This window comes from Tursiops truncatus, chromosome 4 (assembly GCF_011762595.2).
Source record: "Tursiops truncatus isolate mTurTru1 chromosome 4, mTurTru1.mat.Y, whole genome shotgun sequence".
NCBI classification, from domain to species: Eukaryota; Metazoa; Chordata; class Mammalia; order Artiodactyla; family Delphinidae; genus Tursiops; species Tursiops truncatus.
This window is the reverse complement of record NC_047037.1, coordinates 17,702,408-17,729,004: the sequence shown is the minus strand read 5'-3', so window position 1 is coordinate 17,729,004 and position 26,597 is coordinate 17,702,408. Positions and strand designations below refer to the sequence as shown.

Below are 26,597 nucleotides of genomic sequence, written 5' to 3'. Positions count from 1 at the left end.
CAGAACTAGAAGAAAATGTGGGAGAATTTTTTTCTAATTTTTTTTTTAATTTTTATTGGAGTATAGTTACTTTACAATGTTGTTAGTTTCTGCTATACAGCTACAGCAAAGTGAATCAGCTATACGTATATTTTTCTAATCTTAAAGTAGAAAAAGACTTTAAACAAAGTAGAAGTCGTATGGGGAAAGTGATAAATTTTAGTATATGAAGTTACAGATATCTACACTGGGAGAAGAAAAGAGTCCATAAATTAAAACAAACAAAAAATTAGGGAAAAAAAGTTTTAGACAAGGGATAAATATGAGAAAAGGTGAATTTTGTTAATATCTCAAGTGTAACAATAAAAGACCAATAACAGGAGAGAAAAATAGGTATAGGACATTAAAAAATAGTCCACAAAAAAGAAATAAAATTATATATAAGTATACTAAAAGGTGCTTCATTTATAATAAAGGAAAACAAGATACAATTTTTCACTTAGTAGGTTGGCAAAGATAAAAATATGAAACAGTATGAGTGAGAGTGAGGGGAGAATCTTTGCTATCAAAAACTACTGGTAGGGCTTCCCTGGTGGTGCAGTGGTTGGGAATCTGCCTGTCAATTCAGGGGACACGGGTTCGAGCCCTGGTCCGGGAAGATCCCACATGTCGCGGAGCAGCTAAGCCCGTGCGTCACAACTACTGAGCCTGTGCTCTACAGCCCGTGCTCCGCAACAAGAAAAGCCATCGCAACGAAGAGTGGCCCCCACTCGCCGCAACTAGAGAGAGCCCATGCACAGCAACAAAGATCCAACGCAGCCAAAAATAAATAAATTTAGTAATAAAAAAAAAAAACACTACTGGTAGTGTAAACTGGTACAAGTTCTTTGAAGGGCCTTGTGGTGGTACATTATGAAGTAAATGTATGTGCCCTTTGACCAGGCAGTTTCTCTCCTACAGATGTATTTGTGTACATTTACAGTGGAGTATAAACAGCGAGATTTGTAATGGAATACAGTGCAACTGAATGAGGCAGAGCTCAGTGTGCTTACATGGAAAAATTTCCAAGAGTATTAAATGAAAACAACAAAGGTTTAGAACTTTTTGTGTGTGTGTTAAGTGCTTAAGAGAGAGATGCTTAATTTCAACAAAAATACTCTGAAAGGATATGCAAGAAGTATAACAGAGGGCTGCCTTTGCGTAGAGGGACTTATTTTTGTGGCATGTCTTTTTATATAGTTTGTATCTTTATTACTGTATGCATATATTACCTCTTCCAAGAAAAACTAGTTTTTTAATAGTAATAATAACCTATGCTTCTATGAGCCCACATTGCCAGAACGTTTACAAGAAATTAAGGGACTTCCCTGGTGGTCCAGTGGTTAAGACTCCGTGCTTCCACTGCAGGGGAGCACGGATTTGATCCCTGGTCAGGGAACTAAGATCCCATGTGCTACGCGGCATGGCCAAAAAAAAATTTAAATAAAAGTACTAAAGACAAATAATAATATACAAAATCGTAAAACAATTATAAAAAAATAAAAGAAATTAAGATTCATTAAGGGTTCTTAAATAAATTTATGATCATACATTAATCCCCATAGTATATCATGTAAAAATATTTTAACATACCATGAAATTTTTGGATTTTTTTTTTTAGTGTTTGTTGTGTTTATGAGTGTTATGATTGTAATTTGTGCTATTAAATATTATAATACTATACGTATTTCTTTATCACTAACTTGGATTTTATATTCTTTTTCTAGCAAAAAATGGCCCCATTTATGATGTAGTTTGGAATTCTAGTTCTACTGAGTTTTGTGCTGTTTATGGTTTCATGCCTGCCAAAGCAACAGTTTTCAACTTGAAGTGTGATCCTGTGTTTGACTTTGGAACTGGCCCTCGTAATGCAGCCTACTACAGCCCTCATGGACATATATTAGTACTAGCTGGATTTGGAAATCTGAGGGGGCAAATGGAAGTGTGGGATGTTAAAAACTACAAACTTATTTCTAAACCGGTGGCCTCTGATTCTACATATTTTGCTTGGTGCCCAGATGGTGAGCATATTTTAACAGCCACATGTGCTCCCAGGTTACGTGTTAATAATGGGTACAAGATTTGGCATTATACCGGCTCTGTCCTACACAAGTATGATGTACCATCAAATGCAGAGTTATGGCAGGTTTCTTGGCAGCCATTCTTAGATGGAATATTTCCAGAAAAAGCGATAACTTACCAAGCAGTTCCAAGTGATGTACCTAGTGAAGAACCTAAAGTTGCAACAGCTTATAGACCCCCAGCTTTAAGAAATAAACCAGTCACCAATTCCAAACTGGTAAGTAAAGTTTTACTACTTTGGTAGGAAAAGGTTTTTCAGTGTGTAGCGTTCCCTAGATCCTTCTCTTATGCATGTTCTTGTGTTACTTAGTATCTGATTAGAAGATATAAACTCTAGGGTAGAAATTGTGGAGGACCTGCTGCTGAAGATGGTGAATGGTCGTTTTGGGTTTTGTTTTTTTGTTTGTTTGTTTTTTTGGCCGTGCACTGCGGCTTACGGGATTAGTTCCCTGACCAGGGATTGAACCTGGGCCCCCTGTAGTGGAAGCGAGGAGTCCTAACCACTGGACTGACACGGAAGTTCCAGTGAATTATTGTTAAGTTGACAAAGTAATTAATGTAAAATCTCTGGGAAAGATAACTGGGTGTGACTTACTGGGTGTAGATTGTGGGCTCAAATTCAAATGCCTGTCAGGCTAGGCTGCTAGTATAAGGCAATGGTGAGTGGGAGAGAATGGTGAAAGGGAGAGAGCATGCCCTCTTTCAAGGCCATAGCAACTACACAGCAGTAGCCCATTGTTTCCACAGGAGATTTTAGGCCCAGTTTGCCAAAAGCTTGATATTTCAAGACAAGTCTGGATGCTTGTATGAAATTTCTCAATTTTTAAAACACTGCTATTCAAACAAAACACACTTGTTGTCCTTAGGCCATCAGTTCCAGACCTCTGTTGTAAAGTTATGACTGGAGTATTGGTCAGATTCTGATCTGCTTTAAAATGTTAGCATTTCAGAGCTCAGGGGAAAGCATTTATTAATATCCTGAGTTTCTGTGATGACGTTAAGGAATAAAGTTGCTCTATAAGAATGAACAATATTATTCATATTAATAGAATGATGACCATACAATAGGTATAAACTGGGACTGTTCCAAGTAAATGGGAATATATAGTCACTTAATTATTAAGGCACTCAGGGAAGTAGACACTTTTTCAAAGGATAAATATTTCTGTGCCTCCATTGTGCTCCTAACCCTCTGAAAAACAAAAGAACAAGCCTTCTTCCTCCACAAAATGTAGCATTTTGACTTCAATGAAATGTTGTTGAAACATTTTTCTTGCATTAAGTTATTTAGTAAAAATATATAGAAACATATAACAAATTAAGCCCTGTTTATTATTTTTGTATTTAGATTTTTTTTAAAAGGATATAATAGTCTTAGGATTTGTTTTGTCTCTTTATTGAAATTTTCCCTACCTGAGATTAAAAAAAAAGAAGTGACGTTAACACATCCTGCTTTCTAAATCTGTGTAAGATAGCACAAGAGGAAGAACTTCTGAATTAGTGTATATTTTTATTCTCTGACTCATAAAACTGATTTGGTTGATGGAGGGAGAAAAATTAATATAGAAAGAATATATTTTGAAAACAGTGAAAAAAAAACCTAGGTAAGAACTTCTTAAAACCAAACTTTTTGTTTTACTCTTTTTTTTGGCTGTGCCGGGTCTTAGTAGCAGCACGCAGGATCTTTGTTGCAGCATGTGGGGTCTTTCATTGTGTCATGCAGGCTTCTCTCTAATTGTGGCGCTCAGGCTCAGTAGTTATGGCACGCAGGCTTAGTTGTCCCGCGGCATATGGGATCTTTGTTCCCCGACCAGGGATCGAACGTGCGCCCCCTGCATTGGAAGGAGGATTCTTAACCACTGGACCACCAGGGAAGTCCCCAAACCAAACTTTTTTGACATTTAAGATTTCTATTAAATTCTTGCTTTTGTATATAACCTGGTGATTATGTGATCCTATCACATCATTTTATTTGAAGGAACTATATGCCTATGAATGAGAAATTATTTTTTGTATCTAATTCCAGAAAACTAAATGGCAAAGAAAACATTGTCAGGAAATTACTAGAAACAAAGGTAGTCTGGTCAATAACTTCACAAAGGAAGAAGGTTACATAGCAGAGGGGAAAAAAGGTGTTTGGATTCTTCCCCCTGAAGGAAAAAATAACTTTTTTTATAAGTAAAAATTCATATATAAATTATACTTAAAGAAGTATTTCTTGGCTTTCAAAAAAACCCTTCACTTTTATAATGTGTTTATCAAGACAATCTTATAATTGATGTAATTGAAGAAACAAACTTTATCAATGAGGATGAAATTGTGTACAGTAGACACATATTGCTGAAGCCAGAAAAGCTCATGATCCATAGTAGCTGTGTGGATTTTTTTCATCTAAAATAAAAGTCTGTCAGGGGACTTCCCTGGTGGTGCAGTAGTTAAGAATCCGCCTGCCGGCGCAGAGGACATGGTTTCAATCCCTGATACGGGAAGATCCCACATGTGGCAGAGCAACTAAGCCCACACACCGCAACTGCTGAAGCCCGCGCACCTAGAGCCCGTGCTCCGCAGCAAGAGAAGCCACCCCAGTGAGAAGCCCACGTGCAGCAACAAAGACCCAACACAGCTAAAAATAAATAAATAAAATGAAAGTCTGTCAGTGGCTACATGATGCTCACAGTGTGGAAGAGACTTGTAACTCATCCTTTCTTCTTGCATCATTCTTAATTGCTTTCTCTTTTTTTTTAAAGTTCTCATGAGTAGAAACTTTTTCAGCCAAAGCAAGATACTATAGAAGAACTCACTATTGAAAGAATATAAAACAAATGTTCAAGGATTAGTATATCTTAACTAACATTATGTGCAGTGGGGATCAAAGAAGTGCAAGAGGCTTGCCATGCAAACGTGTCTGTTCTCCAAATGTGGGTTCTCATATATTCAGTTGCTTCAAGTAGGGTATGTTCACACACAGAACTTCGATGCCTGCAATAGTTAATGCAGCTGCTAAGATAAAAATCACTTTATGGTTTTTTACTTATTCCTCTATATCTTAAATGTTTGAGCGCTGCACATTTGATTATAGCACTTATAAGTACAATACAGCTCTGAGATCTAGTACTCAAGAAACTTCAAAAGTGTACATCATGGTGATTTAATACACATTGTGAAAGGTTTCCCCTCATCTGGTTAATTAACATATCCATCACCTCACATATTTATCTTCTTTTTTTGTTTTTTGTTTGTTTTTTTTTTGGTGAGAACATTTGAATTCTACCCTCAGGAAATTTCAGTTATACAATTATACAATACAGTGCTATCAAGTATAGTCACTGTGTTTTACATTAGATCCTTCTTGATCCTGTATGTAATTCTGTTGTTGTTGAATGTGGTTGATAGTTATATAAATATCTGATGATGAAAATGATTGCGTGTTTTCACAGTATAGTCTGACAAGTTATTTAGTGTTTTAAAACCTCTTCATTATGTTAATTCTGGATTTATAACTATGTAGTTACCCCCTTCATATTTGATTTAATTTTTTATTGTCTGTTTTAGTTTTTTCATTTGCTTTTATTTTTAATCTTCTAATCTCTGATTTTGCAAGATCTAGCAAGTGACTCTTTGTGCAAAGAAAACAAATGAGGCAACTGTTTCTGTTGGCAGTAGTCAAATCCAAAAGGACCCCAGAAGAAACTATTGTTAGTATCTAATTTCATAAAAATCATGTGTCAGTGGTAGTACTAAGAAAAATTCCATTGTTTAAACAAAAATAAAGTGAATTTTTCTGGCTCTTATATAACTGAAAGATATCATATATCAACTAGTAGGAAGATCCTTATTAAATCCATCTTGACCGTTGAAGTGTGCCTACAACAAGAGTTTTGAAATATTCTTTGCCAGTGAACTTATGATAAATTTGGTAAAGTAAGTTTGTCCTGTACTAGCCAAATTGTATAATTTGTTGTATATGTTTGTAAATACGTGGACTGCATTTCAAAGTCATTTATTTTACATTTTCTATAGCATGAGGAGGAACCACCTCAGAATATGAAACCACAACCAGGAAATGAGAAGCCATTGTCAAAAACAGCTCTTAAAAATCAAAGGAAGCATGAGGCTAAGAAAGCTGCAAAGCAGGTACTTGGGGCGCTTATCTTTTCAAACAAAACAAACAAATGAAACCAGTTAAATTAGCTATGTGCCTTAAAGTTTAAAGAACTGTAGTCCTAAAAACTTGACAGGTTATAAAATGTAGTTGGAGTTAGACTTAAGTAGCCAGAATGTCTCTTTTGTGTTTGCCTATGAATTTCTCAGTAGTCCTTTATATATAATGTGGGACCTAGGAAACTGGAACTGACATTAAAACCTGAAACCCTCATGGGATTATGTAGTGTGTTACTTGCAACAGACCCTTTTGGAGGAGCCTGTGTGAAGTGGTATAGTTTGCTTTTTTGAAAGCATATGTTTAAGAGAAACCAGAAATTACATGACTATAAGGCCATTTTGTCACTCAGTATATTACTATAGGAATTGTTCAGCTGGGAATCTAAACACTAGAGTACCCAAACAATGGAATTGTTCTAAAATAATTGTTTATATGATTTGGTAGTTGAAAAACCACACCAGCATAATAATTGACAAGTAAATTGTGATGGTGTGTGGCTTACGGTGATAGTGAGATCTGCTGGGCTGGAAATTTGTGGTTAGTAAAGTCATGGTAACCACATTTTTGAGATTGAGACAATTCCATCTTGCCTATTAATGCTTGAATTTTGACAGTTCTGGGTTACTTGTGTGTTTTGACAGGCAGTTACTATTTTAAGGTATAGAATTTCATTATGCAGCCATATTCTCTTAAAATCTGGGCCTAAAAAAATCGGTGTGCTCTTTTGTAGTTAATATATTTCATCTCCAGAAATGTCTTTAAATAACTCAGGCTTAGGTCCTTCCAAGTAAAATGATCTAGTCCATGTATTAGACTTGTGTAAAAAGGAGGACTTGGCCTTTCATCAGAGTGGGTAGACACCTCTGCTGGCCCCGAATATTACAAACTGGTAGCTAAGATTCCTTTTTTGTTGTTGTTGGTTTTCCAGCTAATAATTACAGGTATAATTGACAAATAAAAATTTTAAAGTGTTCAATGTGATGATATGATATAGGTATACATTGTGAAAGGATTCCTACAATCAAGTTAATTAACACATTCATCAACTTACATATTTACTTCTGGGGGATGAAGCACTTAAATTCTGCTTTCTTAGCAAATTTCATTTACTGTATTCAGTACAATATAGTATTATCAGCTACAGTCACCATGTTATACATGAGATCCTCAGACCTTATTCATCTTATAACTGACGATTTGTACCCTTTTACCAACCTCTCGCCATTTCTCCCACTACCCCCCAGCTCCTGGCAACCACCACATTCTACTCTCTGTTTCTATGAGTTTGACTTTTCTTTTTTTTTAGATTCCACATATAAGTGTTACCATGCAGTATTTCTCCTTCTCTTTCGGGCTTATTTCACATAGCATAATGCCCTCCAGTTTCATGCATGTTGTTGCAGATGGTAGGATTTCCTTTTTTTATGACTGGATAATGTTCTGCTCTGTGTAAATATGTAGGTATGTTTACATATCACATTTTCTATATCCATTCTTTCGTTGAAGGGCACATAGATTGTTTCCATACCTTGGCTATTATAAATAATGTTGCAGTGAACATGGGAGTACCGCTGTCTCTTTAGGATAATGAGTTTTGTTTCCTTTGGATATATACCCAGAAGTGAGATTGCTGGATCACATATTTTTAATTTCTTGAGGAACCGCCATACTGTTTTTTATAATGACTGTATAAGATTCCTTCTAACTGAGATTTAAGGGCCTTCAGAAACCCCCTCAACGTAGAATCCCACTTTTATAAGTGATGTTTCTTCCTCTTTATCAGAAGATATTTTTAATATGACCGTTGGTGGTACTGAGCTAAGGTCCCTTTGTAATAAAATATTAGTTTATTTTTAAAAAATATTTATTTACTATTTATTTTGGCTGTGCTGGGTCTTAGTTGAGGCATGCGGACTCTTAGTTGTGGCATGCAGACTTCTTAGTTGTGGCATGCATGTGAGATCTAGTTCCCGACCAGGGATCGAACCCAGGCCCCATGAATTGGGAGCATGGAGTCTTACCCACTGGACCACCAGGGAAGTCCCATTAGTTGTTTATTTTTGTGTGTTATTCTGGTATTTGAGCACATAAAATTTGGGGAGGAGGGTCATAGAATCAGTATGTCTTGTTTAGAAAAATTAATATTAAAATAGTCTGACTTCTTTTTCTTTTTGCGTACACCGCACGGCATGTGGGATCTTAGTTCCCCAACCAGGGAACCCACACCCTCTGTCATGGAAGCGCGGAGTCCTAACCACTGGATCACCAGAGAAGTCCCAATGTGACTTTCTTAAAGATAACTCTGTGGTTCTTTTGAAAAAACAATCAGTGCTATGAATGTAAAACATAATAATTACAAAAACAACCCCCCCCACACACCCCACCTCATACAACCATATAATCACCCACACATGTTATTTACTAAAGATGACACTACTAATCCGTCATTTTGGAGTTATTCTGCGTGTTTTCTCAGTGATGACAAAGAGTTTTCTACTTGCAAGATAATCCTTTCAGTATGTATTTTTGAGACAACTGGCTGGAGTTAGTAAAAGTTATGACTGTGTGATAGAACAAAGGTAAATGATCTATGACAGGATCTCATCCCTGACTGAATTAAGGAACCAAAGATAAAGGAGTCAGATGTACATAATCTAACCAAGTACTTTTATTAACTGGTGATGACTTTGTAAGCTTATCAGCTTTACCAAAAATAATTGAAACAAAGAGTTTAATCTTACCATGTACATAACCTTTTTTAGAGAATGACCAGAATTCAGGTATATTAACACAAACATTTTAACTTATTCTTGGTTTTTTAAAATATGGAGGAAAATCGTCATTTCACTTAACTTTACTTATTTATTTTAAATATATTTTTATTTTTTTGGCTGCGTTGGGTCTTTGTTGCTGTGCGCGGGCTTTCTCTAGTTTTGGTGAGCAGGGGCTACTCTTCGTTGTGGTGCACAGGCTTCTCATTGCTGTGGCTTCTGTTGTCGCGGAGCACGGGATCTAGATGCGCAGGCTTCAGTATTTGTGGCGCACGGGCTTGTTCCACGGCACATGGGATCTTCCCAGACCAGGGATCGAACCTGTGTCCCCTGTATTGGCAGGTGGATTCTTAACCACTGCGCCACCAGGGAAGTCCCTCACTTAACTTTAATAGTTTTTCATATTTATAACATTTATCTTCCTAGAAAATTAATATTCTCAGCTGATTACAGACAACTAAATTAAAAAATTTTGTATCTGATGTCAAAAATGAATTTTGATAGGCAAAGTGTGTCTCTTCTCCTTTTATCCACTCTTCTCCTTTAATTTTATATTATGAAAAATACCAAACTGTATATTATCAGAACCTATAGGCTCCTTAAGAGTGGAAAGTAAATAATTTCTTTCTGAATACTCTGTTAAAGTGCTCAGTAATGTTCTCACATAGAAGGTTAGGAATTAATGTTTGTTGATTGTAATGTACAAAATACAACCAACATGACTCTAAAGAGAAAAAAATACTCCAATTCTGCACTCTCTAAAAACTCTCAGGCAGACATTTTTAAATTTGGAGATCTAGGAGTGATAGCCTGTCCCATGTTCCCCTGGGATGCTTTGGTAGTTCGGAGTATTCCATCCAGAACTCTTAAGAGGTTTTAGAGTCTTGCAGGGTCTGTGCGTTCCACTGGGAACTCTATAAGGAAGAAGTAGAAACCCTACCTTTGGTCCAATAAAGAAAGACTTTCATAACTTTTCCCTCCTCTTGTCAAAACATATGTCTTGTCATAATTACAAAGGAGAGTCGGTCTTCTGCTCTTTCATTTATTTAGCATGTACAGTCGAGCTCACATTATGCTGAGGGCACAAGTGAACAAAGAAACCTCAGGTACAGTCTCATGGGGGATAGTACAGTGCAGTTACAGTAAGGAAACATACGATGTGTTGTGCAACTAATCTGGTCTCTTGGGGGGTGGGGGAATTTTCCAGAGGCCTAAAGGATAAGTAGTGTTAGCCAGGTGACCTGAAGGTGTTCTAGGCACAAGGAACAGTACACATGAAGGCCAGGAAATAAGAATATATGGCACCTTAGGGGAAATAAAAATGGTTCAGAATCAGTGGTTACTCGGTGAGAAGGGATGAAGCTAGAAAGGTCATCAGAGATCTGATCACATTGGGAGCAATATACTGTCCCTTTCAGGGAACAAAGTTTTCCGTGGCACTTTCTTGCAGAGCTGAATTGATCTGATTATAAATAAATCTCTATGGAACTTATCCTGTAGCATCATCTATTACATGTACTTGATATATGTGTAATAGTTTTTGAGGATATTCCAAGAGTGAAACTTCAAACACCTTAATTAGAAAAGCCCTCTCACATTTCCAACCATCCACATAGTGGCACTTACCAAAATATCCAAAAATTTGGAATGCTTATTTGCTGATACAGAAACCTCCTAGTTTACTCTGCTAAGGTTATTTCATTTATTTCCATTTGTTATTATATTACTAATTATATATTTTATATTACTAACATAATATTTTATCATATTACTAATATAATATTATATTACTAATATACTATTATTTTTTATTTTATTATTATGTTACTTTAATTTTGGGGGGTGGGTGGGCGGCCCACACGTCACAGCATGTGGGATCTTAGTTCCCTGACCGGGGATCAAACCCGTACCCCCTGCATTGGAAGTGCAGAGTCTTAAGCATGGGACTGCCAGGGAATTCCCTAACTTTAAATCCTAGATCTAGCAAAGTGTTCCCTATGACAATTATATAGTGAAAACCTTTTGGGTAGTTTATTATACTGTGACTTTTTTGAACGCGTCATTGTAATTATCTGTTATGAGACAATATAGCATACTTCATGAGACCAGCAATTCAGATGCTTTCTTCATATAAAATGTGCAAAAGATAAAATCATATATTGGTTTGTGAATTTCATGTACCAAGGCTGTGTTTGTTGAAATACTTTAATGATTTCATTTTTGAAAATTGAATTTTTGAAACTATTTCCTGTAGGAAGCAAGAAGTGATAAGAGTTCAGATATGGCGCCTACCCCTGCCCCACAGAGCGCACCACGAAACACTATCTCTCAGTCAACTTCTGGAGACCCTGAGATAGACAAAAAAATCAAGAACCTGAAGAAGGTGGGAGGCTTAAGTGAAAAGCACATGTGTTTATTGAAAGAATACATGAGAATTATACAAAGAAAGTAATGCTTAGATGCCTAAAGACAGGCATCCGAGAGGTTTGTACAGTCCTCATTGTTGCTTTTTCACCATGAAATACTGTAACTTAGGAATGGCACCTAGTTTAGTTCTGTTCACAGTTGTCTAAAGGATATTAGTCTTTATTATTGATTTTTGGAGTAATAAGAAATAATGTACATTTGAACACTTTTATACTCACTTTTTCATTAGACACTTGTGAGACAGGTAAGAGCAGATATTTATCCCATTTTTAAAGATGAAGAAAGAGAAACAAAAGGAAGTTTATTAACTTGTCAAATTGCAACCAGTTTGTGATGGCGGCCTTGGAGGTAAAATCCAGGTTTCTAGAGCCCTTCCCAGGCTACATTATGGAGTTTCTCTTAAAGCCAAAGACATCGTCCAGGTACAATGAGGTTCTGAAATAAATGGTGAAAATGGTGATGTATTTAAATACATATACATGTACATGTGTACACATAGATGTACATATATGATAATATTAATTAAAATCTTGAAAAATACTTCGCTAAATTCCATGTTCTTAACATAGCCAATTTTACATTTAATTTTAAAAAGTAGTTTACCTTAGCATTTTAGCAGTCTGTTCCTGATACAAATGTAAGATAATTGATTTTCCTTATTCAGGCTTCACATCTATATGATTGAATTGTTAATAAGAAAATTTGCATTCTAAAATTACTTATTCTTCCTTTTGACTCATAATATATTTGATGTTTGCAGAAACTGAAAGCAATTGAACAACTGAAAGAACAAGCAGCAACTGGAAAACAGCTAGAAAAAAATCAGGTCTTTTCTGCATTTTTCATTTGGGCTCACAGTCACTACCACCCTTCCCTTTTTATTATAAGCAATTATTTAATCAGGTAAAAGAGCGTATAGATTTTAAAACTTCTTTTGAAAACCATGTGCCATTTTTTTTTTTTTTAACATTTTTAGTCTTAAATAGGCAAGGGTAGGGGAAGACATGATGTGGATAGTGGTGAATGAGGAAGTCCCTATTTCCTCTGAGGCATACTAATGCCATTGCTGCTGAAAATAAAGGCAGTTTATATTATGTTAGACAAATGGAAGATTCTCTTCTTTCCTGTGTCTCAGGTCACACTGTCCCGTTTGCCCCTCTCCCTCCTCCTTCCCTCAACACTTTGAAGCCTAAGTGTAGAATGGAAGATTTATTAGACCTAAAGATGCATGCAGTAAGACAGCTCCGGTTTTTGCTACCTTAATTCATACCAAATAACAAATTAGAACTTGTTTCTAATCTGTATTTTTAAATCTATGTTTACCAGTAGATCTGGTAAAGTCTCAGAAATATTCTTTCTCTAAATTTTTTCTCTTTTGCTATATGGCTATAGATCCAATAATTATTTTATTTCCTATTTAATAACTTTATTGTTTTAAACTTTTCTAGTTGGAGAAAATTCAGAAAGAGAAAGCCCTTCTCCAGGAGCTGGAAGATTTGGAACTGGGTATTTAAAGATTCAAAGAAAGCAAGTTGGTTACCAGAAATCAATGCAAACATATTTTCTGTTAAACCCATTGGTGTACATGGAATATTCATGTGCCCACATTTAATGTTCACTTATAATTTTAACCATTTATCCAAGATTCTGCATATGTGTGGAATTATTTAATAATGTCTGTTAAATTGATTTTTACCTCCTGCATCCTGTATCTTGTCAACACATGATATAGAAAAGAGACATAAGATTTTTCTTTTAAGCTAAGCTTGACAGATTGAAAGACCAATGTCACTGTTTTTTACTGTAGGGACAGTATTTACCATATAAATGAATAAAGACGTTTTAAATTTGATCATTGTTGACTTTTCGTCAATTAACGGATTCTTTATTAATTTACAAGGCAAGTTTGAGAAATATTTCCTTTGAATATATAACGTGGCTATCTTGATCCTAAACACTGTATTATCAAACGTTAAAGAAACACCTTAAAATCAGGTTGTACTGAATATATTAAATTGTTGGGACTTCCCTGGTGACGCAGTGGTTAAGAATCTGCCTGCCAATGCAGGGGACACAGGTTTGATCCCTGGTCCAGAAGATACCACATGCTGTGGAGCAACTAAGCCCGTGTACCACAACTACTGAGCCTGCACTCTAGAGCCCGAGCGCCGCAACTCCAGAAGCCCACGCGCCTGGAGCCCGTGTTGCTCATCAAGAGAAGCGCACCGCAACAAAGAGTAGCCCCTGTTCGCTGCAACTAGAGAAAGCCCACGCATAGCAATGAAGGCCCAATGCAGCCAAAAATAAATAAATAAATAAATTTTTAAAAAATAATAAGATAAATATATTAAATTGTTTATATTATTTGTAGTATTTGAAGTAAAGTTTTTCTGACTAGTTCTAAAAAGTAAGTATAGAATAAAAATAGAAAATAGCAAAACATTTTATTTTGATATTTCAAATAATAAACCTGATCATTTAATGATGAGGTAAATATTTTCTAAACATGAACTGTGATCATTTTGCTATAGTCATCTTGATTGTTTTGATCGTTCACTCATATGAAGAATAAAAGATGTACTGATAATCCAAGATACTCAGCTATCAAAACTAATTTCTATTTGGTTTTAGAATCTATTACTGTTAATTTTTTTCATCTGATTTACATTTGAAGTTATTTTTATTTCATTTGCATTGATACAGGTTTTCATTATCTAGAGCTAGTATTTAAGTAAAGCAAAAGAATCTAGGAATACTTTGAGAGATATACACAAACAGATAACTGAGTTCTCTGATGCCCCAAAGCTGCAAATAAGATTTGGTAAAGACCTAATGCATTAAAATTTGAGTGCTATTTTAAATGTTTTGTGTGTGAAGTGAGTGTGAACATACACACACTCATGTACATATAATTACTTTCAACATTAATTTATTTCTGTTAATAGAAACTTAAGCTTTTTTAAAGTAATATATTGCTTTTATAATATATTTAAAAATTGTTTTTCTAATAAAATGTTAAATAATTCATCCTGAGACAGTGTAATGTTTTTTGGCCTGGCAGCCTAATAATTTTTTTTAATTTTAAATTTTTAAAATGAATTACCAGTTTACACAGTTTACAGCAAATATATTCATCATTTTTAAAATGTTAAGTGAATTCCCTGGCGGCCCAGTGGTTAGGACTCCACACTTCCACTACAGGGGCATGGATTGGATCCCTGGTCTGGGAACTAAGATCCCATATGCCACGTGGCCAAAAAAAATTAAGAAAAATAAAATAAAATGTTTATTTTAGAGGTAGTATCATTGAACCTTTTGTTTTAGTCAGATGCTTTTTAATTGCTCCAAGGTGACTGTTTTGACCAAAATTAGATTGCTTGGACTCGTTTTTTTAGAATTGTCTTTATTTGTGTAATTTAATCCATTTAATTTTTTCCAAAGAAATGTTTTATTTCTGAGCACATAGCAATATAAAAATCACTGACGTGTTCTTTGACTACATATTTTGTTTGATTTTTATTTTAAATACATTGTCCTCAGGGAGTAAGAGTAAGGTGATAGAAGAGTGTAAGGTGATAAACGTGTGCTTGAAAATGAAATTTTAAATACACTGCTGTGTATTCATTATAAAGGAAAATCTATAAATCCTGTATTCTCATAAAAATCTCCTTTCCTTAATCATCTCTGAAATGTATTTGGCATTTACCATAAGCATCTGTGAATACCATTGTAAGCTTGAGGGGAGATAACTGCAGTAGACACAAAGGCTCGTGCATGCGTTACACAAGCTTCCCAGTGCGAGAAGAGAAAAAGGGGCAAAACCCAACTTTTGTAGCTGGAAAAGAGGAATTCTCTTAGAAAAGGAATAGAGATACAATTTACGTCAAAACATATATGTTGCCAAATAATACAGAATATTTTTGAAACAATACTATGTTTTTTATGGCTACATTTAAGTATGTAAACTTACAGAAAAAACTTTGGACAGGGTATGCACTGGACTGATAACATTGACTACTAGGATGGGCGGTAGTCAAAAGGAACTTTAACCTTATTTGTAATGTTTAACTTTTTTCTATCTATTTATTTTGGCTGCGTTGGGTCTTCGTTGCTGCGCACGGGCTGTCTGTAGTTGCGGCGAGCAGGAGCTACTCTTCATTGCAGTGCGCGGGCTTCCTCTAGTTGGGGTGCTCGGGCTCCAGCACGTGGGCTCTGTAGTTGCAGCATGCGGGCTCTCTAGTTGTGGCATGCGGGTTTAATTGCCTCACAGCGTGTGGGATCTTAGTTCCCTGACCAGGGATCGAACCCGAGTCCCCTGCGTTGGAAGGCGGATTCTTAACCACTGGACCACCAGGGAAGTCCTTCCTTCTTTAAAGGTTTATACTTCTACCAGTGAAATTTTCCCATATTCTTTTCAAATCTATAAGGCTTTTGAATTTTTACCAAATCGAGGGAAGGGAAATAATACTTTTTGGTTTTGTTATTTCTTTTTATTAGTAATGGGTTATGTACTTTTCCACATTTGATGGTTGTTCATATTTTTTTAGTGAATTGTTTTTATCTTTTCCTTGGCCCATTTCTCTATTTGGCTTTCATCTTACTGATCTGTAAGAATATCATATATAGTAACACATAAAATCCTCTTTTTTTAAATTTTAAATAGGAAGTACATGAACAGGATTTTTTTTTTTAATTCAAGCAGTACAAAAGGCACACAGTGAAAAATACCTCTGTTCTAGATGCAGCAATTTCCACTTCCTTATGTATCTTTCTAAAGATACATTGCATATTTATATTCAAGTATACATACACTTCCGTTAAAAAAAAAAAAGCATATACACTGTTCTTTATTCCTTTTTTCCCTTAACATATTTTGGAAATCATTCCATATCAGTACATAGCTCTTTTAAAATTTATACATATATCTTTTTAATGACCACATTGTGTGGAGGTAAGATAGTTTAACCAGCTCATACTGATGTACATTTAGGTTATAAAATGTCAGTTAAACACACATATACACATGCTTTAAAATAACAAGTATAGATGTTTATCTGTATTCTGGGATTAAGCTGGATGTTTTGAGAAATTAAATTTGTTCTGTGGATGCTCAGTTTAACTGGTGGTCATTTTTGCAGTATATTTCTTTGAGTTAGTGAGATATTAGAAAGGACAGCTAGGACTATTAAAAGTCTTTATTCAAGTGAGGTTTCAAAGCAGTTCTTGGATTCATCCACCTATGTAAATATATTAATGTCCAGAGCAAGGCAAAGTGATATGAATTTATAAGTAGTAAAATGACAGAAATTACAGTGACAGCGTTGCTGTTCCAATCTTGCCAAAGTTAAGTGTTTTCTTTATTCCTGGAAGGAAGGAGGAATAGTGGAATAAGCCACACCAAGTGCCTACTTTTCTGGGTCATCTTTGCCCCCAAGACCATAAAATCAAACCAGATTGAGGAGGAATAAACTTCGTGCTTTTTAGAGAGGTGCATAGGTCAATTCATCAAGTGTTTACTGTGTAAAGTGCAGGTTACAAAGGAAATACAATGTATTTAGAAATGTTAAGATTGACATTGAAATGAAGTGAAGGACACTTGAAGATTCAAGACCTGGTACCAAAAGATGTAGCCAGGTGTCTTAATCCGTCAGGACTGCTGTAACAAAATACCATAGACTGGGTTGCTTATAAATAAGAGACATTTATTTCTGACAAATCTGCTTCCCGGTTCTGTCTTCTTACCATCTCCTCACGTGGTGGAAGGTGTGAGGGAGCTCTTGGGGCCACTTTTATAAAGGCACTAGTCCCATTTATGAGGGCCCTGCCCTCATGACCTAACCACTTCCCAGAGGCCTCACCTCCAAACACCATCATGCTGGGGACTAGGTTCAACGTAGGAATTTTGAAGGGACACACACATTCAGTCTATATAGCACCTAGGCAAAAATACATAAAACAAGCATACATTGTATATCGATATAAAGAGATGGGAGATACTACTGTGGTTTACCGGTATTTCTTGTTCTCATCTTCTGGTCGTGTGGGAGAATTACACTTCCCTGTCTGGAGTTTTTACAGTTTCTAGACCACTGCCTTCTTTCCAGCGTTGCCATGGATTTATTGCTGTACCTCTTTACTGTCATTTCTCTAAGACCCTGAGAAAGGAGAGAGGCAAATGCATGTGCTTATTTTGTTATCTTAAAGCGGAAGTCAGAAAAGCATACTTCTAAAGGTTTTTAAAAATATATTTTATAATATCTTTATATTTTAAGTGAATTTGAAAATCAAAAGCATTTTTTTCATTTCACCCAAAACACAATTCCTGTTATGTTCACTAGAGGGTTTCAAAGATCAGAGAATTGGGGAATTAAGGAATTAGAATTTATGGAAATATGTTCCGTACTAGAAATATGCAAATGAAAACGTAATAGCTTGGGGTGCTGCTCCTTTTTTTTTTTTTTTTTGGCTGCGCAGCATGTGGTATCTTAGTTCCCTGACCACCAGGGATTGAATCCATGCCTCCTGCATTAGAGGCATGGAGTCTTAACCACTGGGCCATCAGGGAAGTCCCTGCTCTTTTTATATTGACAAACTCCTTGAATTAACCCTCTTTAGCCCCTTGCCGTCAGACTTAACTCCTACCTTCCCCTGAGTTCTGTCAGTAATCTCCTATTGGCTGCAAATGAATCGTGTCTCAAGAGTTTGTTTGTAGGTCAAATGTTTGCAAATGGAATTTGCATATGTTTTCCTATAGAGGATAATAATATAAGTGGTTATTGGTGCTGAGGTGAGTTCATGAAAACTTTACATGGAAGAACTGAGTATAGATTCATTAAAACAAAAAAGCTGTTTACAAATTAATTTTTAAAATGTAAGGCCAATAATAGAATGAGAATTCTTTTTTTTTTAAGAAGATGTTGGGGGTAGGAGTTTATTAATTAATTTATTTTTGCTGCGTTGGGTCTTAGTTTCTGTGCGAGGGCTTCCTCCAGTTGCAGCAAGCGGGGGCCACTCTTCATCGCGGTGCGCGGGCCTCTCACTGTTGTGGCCTCTCTCGTTGCGCAGCACAGGCTCCAGACGCGCAGGCTCAGTAGTTGTGGCTCACGGGCCCAGTTGCTCCGCAGCATGTGGGATCCTCCCAGACCAGGGCTCGAACCCGTGTCCCCTGCACTAGCAGGCAGACTCTCAACCACTGCGCCACCAGGGAAGCCCATTGAGAATTCTTTTTGAAAGTTTGAATGCTAACTTTTTTTTTAAGCAGATTTAAATGGAAAAAGTAGAAGAAAATAATTTTTAGGAGATTCCTATAGATGCTTTTGGTCATTTTTGTGTGCTTTAGATACTGGTTCTTTGCTACATACATATAAACTTATGTTCTCTTTTCCTTCATTTAAATTTTCACTATTTCCAAATTCAACTACAATTGAGATTTTTCCTAAGATCACTAAGCAAAAAATGGAAGCAGGAGGGAAAGTGAAAAAGACATTACAGAGAAAAAGATATACATGAGATGGACAGAGAAAGACAGAAAGCAAGGGAGAAGTGAAGCGAAGAGACCCTGGAATTGGGTCAGAGCCATCACACCCAGGACACCATCTCTGGTTCTTTTCTGAGCTGGGAGTGATGGTGAGCACCCTTGGAAGAGGAAATAGGTGCTGTGTAAGCCAGGTATAGCTGCGAATCAGGAACTGTGTGACTTGGGAATACCTCCACAAATCTCTTAGGAATTAAGCTCCTTTCAAAAGAAAAGTCAAAAAACAAAAGTCAGCTGTGTTTTGTTGTTGTTGTTGTTTTTGTTTTTGTTTTTGTTTTCCGGTGGCGGGCCTCTCTGTTGTGGCCTCTCCCGTTGCAGAGCACAGGGTCCAGACGCGCAGGTTCCAGACGCGCAGGCTCAACGGCCATGGCTCACGGGCCCAGCCGCTCCGCGGCATGTGGGATCTTCCCAGACCGGGGCATGAACCCGTGTCCCCTGCATCGGCAGGCAGACTCTCAACCACTGCGCCACCAGGGAAGCCCCCAGCTGTGTTTTTAAAGGCTTAAAAGAATAGGCAAAGCAGAGCTGCTTGCATTCACATCCTTGGGCAAAATTACTTCTGAGCACAGTTTTGTTTATTTGTCTATGTTCAGTTGAAGCTAAACAGGTCAAATCCTAGAATTGTGATATCACCAGAGAGAACCTTTTATTGCGCCCAGCCTGCTTTGCTTTTGTGTTCTCTCCCCCTCTTCTTCCCAGCAAGGGCCCATGGTACCCTCTTAAGGAGTCTAAAGTCCTTGGCTTGTGCTTCCTCTCCCAAGCCCCCAGTCATATAATAGAGACAATTCATGCATACTTATTGATTGAAATAATACATCTGGACCACAAAACTCAAGCAGGCATTTGCATTTAAACACTGGCAATGAAAGACTTGGGAATTTAGATAGAGAGTTTGGTAATATTGACCGGAACAGAGAAGTGATCAGCCTTGGGCACAGAAGTAGCAGGGGCCCAGTGCAAAATGAAAATGTGGAGTTCCTGTTCAAAAACTAAGAATTTCATGGCAGTAACAGCAAAGCATTAAACCAAGTGCAGGGCGTTTTTAAGTCCTGGGCCCTGTGTAACCACACAGGTCACACAGCCATGAAGCCAACCGCACAGAAGCTGTGAGAATCTGAACTCCCTCCAATCGAAATGAAGAGACTTGGCTGTTTCTGAACATCCCCCTGTTCCCTGGAGGAGAAAGAGGTAGTGGCTGACCCTAGCAAGACTGCTGCAGAGGAAGCGAAGGTGGTGGGGTTTTTTTTCAGATTTTTTTTTTTAGATGAGTTTTTAGGTTCTCAGCAAAATTGAGGTGAAGGTACAGAGATTACCTGTATACCCCCTTCTTCCACTTACGCACAGCCTCCCGCATTATCAACATCCCCTACCAGAGTGGGACATTGGTTACAACTGGTGAGCCTATCTTGATGCATCATAATCATCCAAAGTCCATAGTTTACATTAAGTTTCACTCTTGGTGTTGCACATTCTATGGGTTTGGTCTCAGGTGCAATCACGTGTATCCACCATTATAGTAGCGTCCAGAGTCATTTCACTGATGGGAAAATCCTCTGTTCTCCACCTATTCATCTCCCTACTCTCTCCCTGGCAACCACTGATCTTACTGTCTCTGTAGTTTTGCCTTTTCCAGAATGTCACGTAGTTGGAATCATACAGTATGCAGCCTTTTCAGATTGGCTTCTTACACTTAGCAATAATGCATTTAATGTTTCGCCATGTATTTTCGTGACTTGATAGCTCATTTCTTTTTAGCGCTGAATAGTGTTCCATTGTCTGGATGGACCATAGTTTATTTAACCATTCAACCATTCACCTACTGAAGGACATCTTGGTTGCTTCCAGGTTTTGACAATGTGAATACAACTGCTATAAACATCTATGTGCAGGTGTTTGTGTGAACATAGTTTTTATTGTACGCCTTTAATCTTAGGCTCTTGCTCCAGCCCCTTCCTGGTACTGAGGTCTGGCCTTGATTCTGAGCTTGCTGGCCTGAACAGCTTGCTGGGCCCGGGTTATCCCATCTGTGTAATGGCCTCCTAGACACTGATAGTCTACTGTCTGAACTTCTAAGTATTGTCTGCCGACAATTCTATGTTTAAGAGTTGGAGATGGGAGTGGCAAGAGTTTAAAACCTGAAACCAGGCTTAAGGAAAGAAAGAGCTTAACATGGCTCTAGGTTAGGGTTCTTAGTTTGCAAGCAACAGAAATGGTCTTTCTCTAACTTAAGAGGAAAAGAGTAGTAACAGAATATGTTATAGCTCACAGATTCAAGTGAAAAGAAAAACAATGAGGCCCAGGAGATGACAGGAACCAGAGTAGTTTGGGGTCTAGAATGCTCCTCAGGGTTCTTCTACCAGAATTAACTGGCTTCAATAGTTTTTGGCTTGGGACATGGTCACAGCTCTGGCTGGGAAAGCTTTGCGAATCTTTTTTTTTTTTTTTTGGCCGTACGCGGGCCTCTCACTGTTGCGGTCTCTCCCGTTGCGGAGCACAGGCTCCGGACGCGCAGGCTCAGCGGCCATGGCTCATGGGCCCAGCTGCTCCGCGGCATGTGGTATCTTCCCGGACCGGGGCACGAACCCGTGTCCCCTGCATCGGCAGGCGGACTCTCAACCACTGCGCCACCAGGGAAGCCCTGGGCATCTTAATTGACAGTCCCAACAAGATTGTGTGCAATGGGTTCCGGCCAGTCCTCCAAAGAGAAACTGAAGTGCCATTACCAGAAGAGGAGGAGTCAATGCTGGGGAGCCTTCCTACAATATGCACCTTATTAATATTATGAAGAAGTCCCCACAAGGTAACTTGCTGCTCAAATTTTGTACAGCGTTCTTTATTTCTTTCTTACTTTCGATCTTGAAATGGGTACATTCGGTTCAAATAATATTTTCCCATACAGCCTATGTTCTCTAGATACTGTTTTTAAGTTCAATTCCAGATGATTATATTAATTTACTTTGTATCAAATGCTTTTAATTGAGGCCTCAAAACTATTATGTGTTTACTACATATGGATGTTCTTTCATAATTTTAGCTACCACGTGCACTTAAATTATCCCCAAATACATACGTGTACATTCTGTCTCTTTCTAGTACCATATTACTAGTTATCTCCATCATAAGTTTACTTGACTATCTAGTCAAAAGTTGAAATTTAACACGTTGACAAATTATCTTCTTTTACCACTTGCCACATTTTCCATTACCATTCACTGCAATCAAAGTTCACGTAACTTCCATGTTCATAGTAATTTGCTGGGTTCTCTGGAGATTTGAAGACAAATAAGACCTGAGTCTATACCCTAAGAGACCTCAAGTCTAGTACACTAAACTTGGCTTCATAGTCTGGGGAAACTTAAATACATCGGTGCCCAGGCTTCATCCTAGACCAATTAAACCAGAAGAACACCTGAGCTAGAGACATGATTATTGCTTCTTCACTGTCTTAACTCAGGCTGTTATAATAAAATACCATAGACTGTGTGGCTTGAACAAGAGACATTTATTTTGCACAGGTCTGGGGACTGGGCAGTGCAATATCAAGGTGCTGGCCAGCTTGGTTCTTGGTGAGGGCCCTCTTCCTGGCTAGAAGACAGCTGCCAATGCAGGGGACACAGGTTTGAGCCCTGGTCAGGGAAGATCCCACATGCTGCGGAGCAACTAAGCCCGTGAGCCACAACTACTGAGCCTGCGCTCTAGAGTCCGTGAGCCACAACTACTGAGCCCGCGTGCTACAACTACTGAAGCCCACACACCTAGAGCCTGTGCTCTGCAACAAGATCAGCCACTGCAGTGAGAAGCCTGCGCACCGCAACGAAGAGCAGCCTCCGCTGGCCGCAAGTAGAGAAAGCCTGCACGCAGCAACGAAGACCCAACACAGTCAAAAATAAATAAAATAAATTTATTAAAAAAAAAATAATAATACCAGCTCACATGTCACAGACTCATTGGTCCTACATGCAAATCCATTTAATGCCTGTCACCCCTGCCCCACTTCCAAGTATGTCTGGGAGGCTCCAGGGGATGTCTGATTTATATTCAGTAAATGAATTCACTCTTATCAGGTGTTGCCACTGCCCCTAATTGCACCATACTTCTTTCTGATAACTGCTACATCTGTACTGCTGCATACCCCACCCTCTGCTGGCACCTGAGGTTGCTCCACTGGGCCCTGGGGTCTCTCTCAACATCTGGGCATATTTAGCATATCATAAGCCTGATATGCTAGAGCTTCCTCATGCCATAGCTTGTGTCCCTGGATAAGATGGAGAATGTCTCTCTTCCCTTTACATTATATTCTTTTGGGGGAGAGTTGTTAAAAGTTGTGCTTCTGGGGTTCCAATGTTGTGCTGCATTTTTAGGCTTTTAGACTTGTCACTTTTTTTGAATTGAGTTGGGCTGGGATGGGGATACAATCTGAGCAACAGTCCTTATGCTGGATTTGGAATCATCTTTCCCCCAAAGACCTGTGCTCTGTCGCTGCCTGGGCTCTTGTTGTTTGGTTCCTTCTCATAAAATACATTGTTTCCCAGAAGGATTAATTCCATGTGCCCCCACCCTAACCCACATACACATGTGTCTACCTGCCAGCCACACCACACATGTCTGGGCCCCAGCAGTGGAAACCTTCTAGGCTTAATGAGATTTTCCACTTGTCCACTTTTGCACATCTTATTGTTCCCAGTTGAAATACTTTCTTACCCTATAGTGATCTTCTTTAAGAAGTCGTTCCTCAAGAACCCAGCAAGTCTAGTTATTCCTTGTGCCCTGGTTTTGTGCTATGTCAAAGTGGTTTATAATGATTGTTCTGCATTAACTACTCCCTGTTGTATCTGAGTTCCTACCTTTAGACACTTCTTAATTCAATCACTATGGACACAGTTACTACATCAGTCTTCCTAAGACAGTGCTTTGATAATGCTGCCAATCTTCAATAGCTCCCATTTTCTATAGGAAAAAAATTTAAACTGCTTAGCCTGGCATTCAAGGACTTCCACAACCTGCCCCACCTACATTCCCGATCTGGTTTCCCATTCATCCCCTAGTGGAACCCCCCTCTAGCACAGCAGTCCTGCAACGACCCCTCTCCTGGCTTTTGCTTACGTTCTCTTTTCTTCTTCACTGTTTAAAATCTTAACCATCCATGACATGCACACATTCAAACATTATTTGCTCTGTGTCAGTAATTAATAAATAAAAATAATATAGGTAAAGCCCTTAATAGCACCTTGTATATAGTAGGCACTCGATAGATAGTAGCTGATATTATTTGTTCTCATTTTATTCTCATTGTTATTTCAAGAAGTCCATGGTCACCTGGACTACAAGGAAGAATGACAGTCCTTAACCTTGCCAGTCTCAGCTAAAAGCAGAAGAGTCTGACATAGTAATAACCGATTACAGTGTTATATAATGACTAGGTAGGAGGTCAGTGCTGAGTGCCTCAGGGGCATAGTGCAGGAAGGGCTGAAGATAGACTTCACTGAACAAACAGTGAATTGGCCTTGAAGAGTAAGTAGAAAGGTTTATATTTTTCTTTATAAAAGTTTTGCACATTTCATTTTAGATTTATTCTAGGAAGTATTGGTAAAGGATACATTTTTTTAAAAATACATTTTTAAATTGTTGGTGAAAGATAATTATTGATTTTTGTAAAATGAGCTTATATCCAGCAACCTTGCTGTACTCAGAGTTTGTCAGTAGATGAGCATATACTGAGGCTCAAGGTCTAGTGGAAGTCTACTCGTCCACGATCTTGGACCTAGTTGGTTCTAACCAGTTTATGTCATGTCCTCAACAGCTATGTCATTCTTTTAAAGGTTGTGCCCTGCCCCCTTCCTATCTCACTAAGATATATAAGACTTGTTTTAGTCACTTTGAGTTGAAATCAAATATTGTGAAATGTTTTCAGACTTTCACTGCATCCTTAAATTAGGAAACAATTTTTGATCATGTGCTTCATTCAAACTATTGGATATGAGAAACTATGGGCAGACACATTTATTGAGAACTTCCTATTCAACTATTTCTTGAATTCACACCTGATGTATTTCATAACTGCAATACCTGGGCTAAATAATCCAAAATGATTGATGTTTATTCATTCTGAGGCTTTATTTAAAAAATATGACCAAATTTTCCATTGGCACTCCCAATACTCTTCCCAAATCATCCAAAGCCCAGATGCTATAATAATCTTCCTAACACCCTCTTACTGAGACTCCCCTTGATTCCCTGTGGTGTGTGTTCCCTTTGCTGTAATGAATAATACATGAAACTTTTTCAATTCCTGGCGTAATCTTGATCTTAAAGGCTTTGTTTGGTGGGATCTAAAAGACGTATCAACCAATGGCAAAGGATTACTTTTTATTTTGGTCCTGATTTTGAAATGGAACTGTGGGGCCCCTGTGGGGCTCTCCTGGGTACAAATCCTTTCTGTGTCTCTGGTTTCTTGTTTGTAGCAAATAGGCTTCATTCAGACTCCTTGACCGTCCCTGAATTCCAAAGGGCAGATTCAAACAGTTGCTAATCAGGGAAGGGACAGAAACAAGGGAGGAGCAGTCAGGAAACAATAGTGCAGCCCTGGGAATATACATAACAATATCTTTGAGTTCTTCTACAGGAACTAAGGCCCCTACCCTGGTGGAGGATGGTAACTTCAAGCTGAGCACCTCACCACCAACCAACCAGAAGAAAGCTGCACACTCTGCATCCCTCGCGCCAAATTTTGCCTATAAAGACTTTTATAGGCAAAACCACCAGGGGTTTCAGGGTTTTAGAGCACGAGCCACCCATCGTCCTTGTATTGGCGCCTTTACAGTAAATGCTGCATTTTCCTTCACTACAGTCCAGTGTCAGTAAATTGGTTTACTGCCCACAGGTGAGCAGACCCAAGTTTGGTTCCGTAACAATTTGAACAAATTAACAATAAAAATAAATAAATATTCTTTAAGATACGAGAAATTTGAACACTGGATATTTTGGTATTAAGCAATAATTTATTTTTCAAGGTGGGATAATGGTATTGTGGTCAGTTTTCTTCTCCCCAAAGAAAAGTTATGTTTTAGAGATACATGCTTAAAAATCCATAGATGAAGTGATATGTCTGGTATTTGCTTCCTTGGGGGAGAAGTGGTTAGAGCTGTACTATAGACAATTAAGATTGCCAAAATACCAGTAATTGTTAAAGGTCGTTAATGAGTTAGGTAATTATTCTGTTCTTGTATATGTCGAAGTTTTCCAAAGGTCTTTTTAAAAAAGACTCCTTTAGGAGAGCGCAATATTCCAAGTTCAAAGAAAAGGCCATAGCATGCACCCAGAAAGAGTGAAGCATTCCGGTTTGGAAGGCGGGGGCTTTCTCTTTTATCTCCCACACCTGAATCAAGGCTGTTAAACAGGTGTTCCTAAGTGTCTCGGGGAGATAAAAGTCTGAACTACGTGAAATTGTATGTAGAACCCAGGTGTGCCAGAAGCTTTAATTAGCAGGCTCCTCTACTATCCCATCAGCTGCTGCTTGTTCTCTACCTATCTCACTCCATCCCAAGAGTCTCCGCGCACATCCAAGATGGTGGGTCAGGACCGTGAAACAGGTCAGCTCTCCCTC

The 26,597-nt window shown here is 38.0% G+C and overlaps 1 protein-coding gene across 7 annotated transcripts in view; it reads left to right on the top strand.

Moving 5' to 3' along the window:
* Positions 1-13,312, top strand: part of EIF2A (eukaryotic translation initiation factor 2A) — a 38,009-nt gene extending 24,697 nt beyond the window's left edge. For 6 of the 7 annotated variants that reach the window (XM_033855320.2, XM_073803703.1, XM_073803704.1 and 3 more), the window contains 5 exons: positions 1,746-2,317; positions 6,121-6,234; positions 11,288-11,416; positions 12,221-12,286; positions 12,909-13,312. In XM_033855320.2, coding sequence (XP_033711211.1) covers positions 1,746-2,317; positions 6,121-6,234; positions 11,288-11,416; positions 12,221-12,286; positions 12,909-12,974 — 947 coding nt within the window. In that variant the 3' untranslated portion in view covers positions 12,975-13,312. Of the gene's footprint in view, positions 1-1,745; positions 2,318-6,120; positions 6,235-11,287; positions 11,518-12,220; positions 12,287-12,908 lie in introns of all 7 variants that reach the window. The other variant, XR_004526260.2, reaches the window with a different exon arrangement.
* The last annotated feature ends 13,285 nt before the right edge of the window (positions 13,313-26,597 follow it).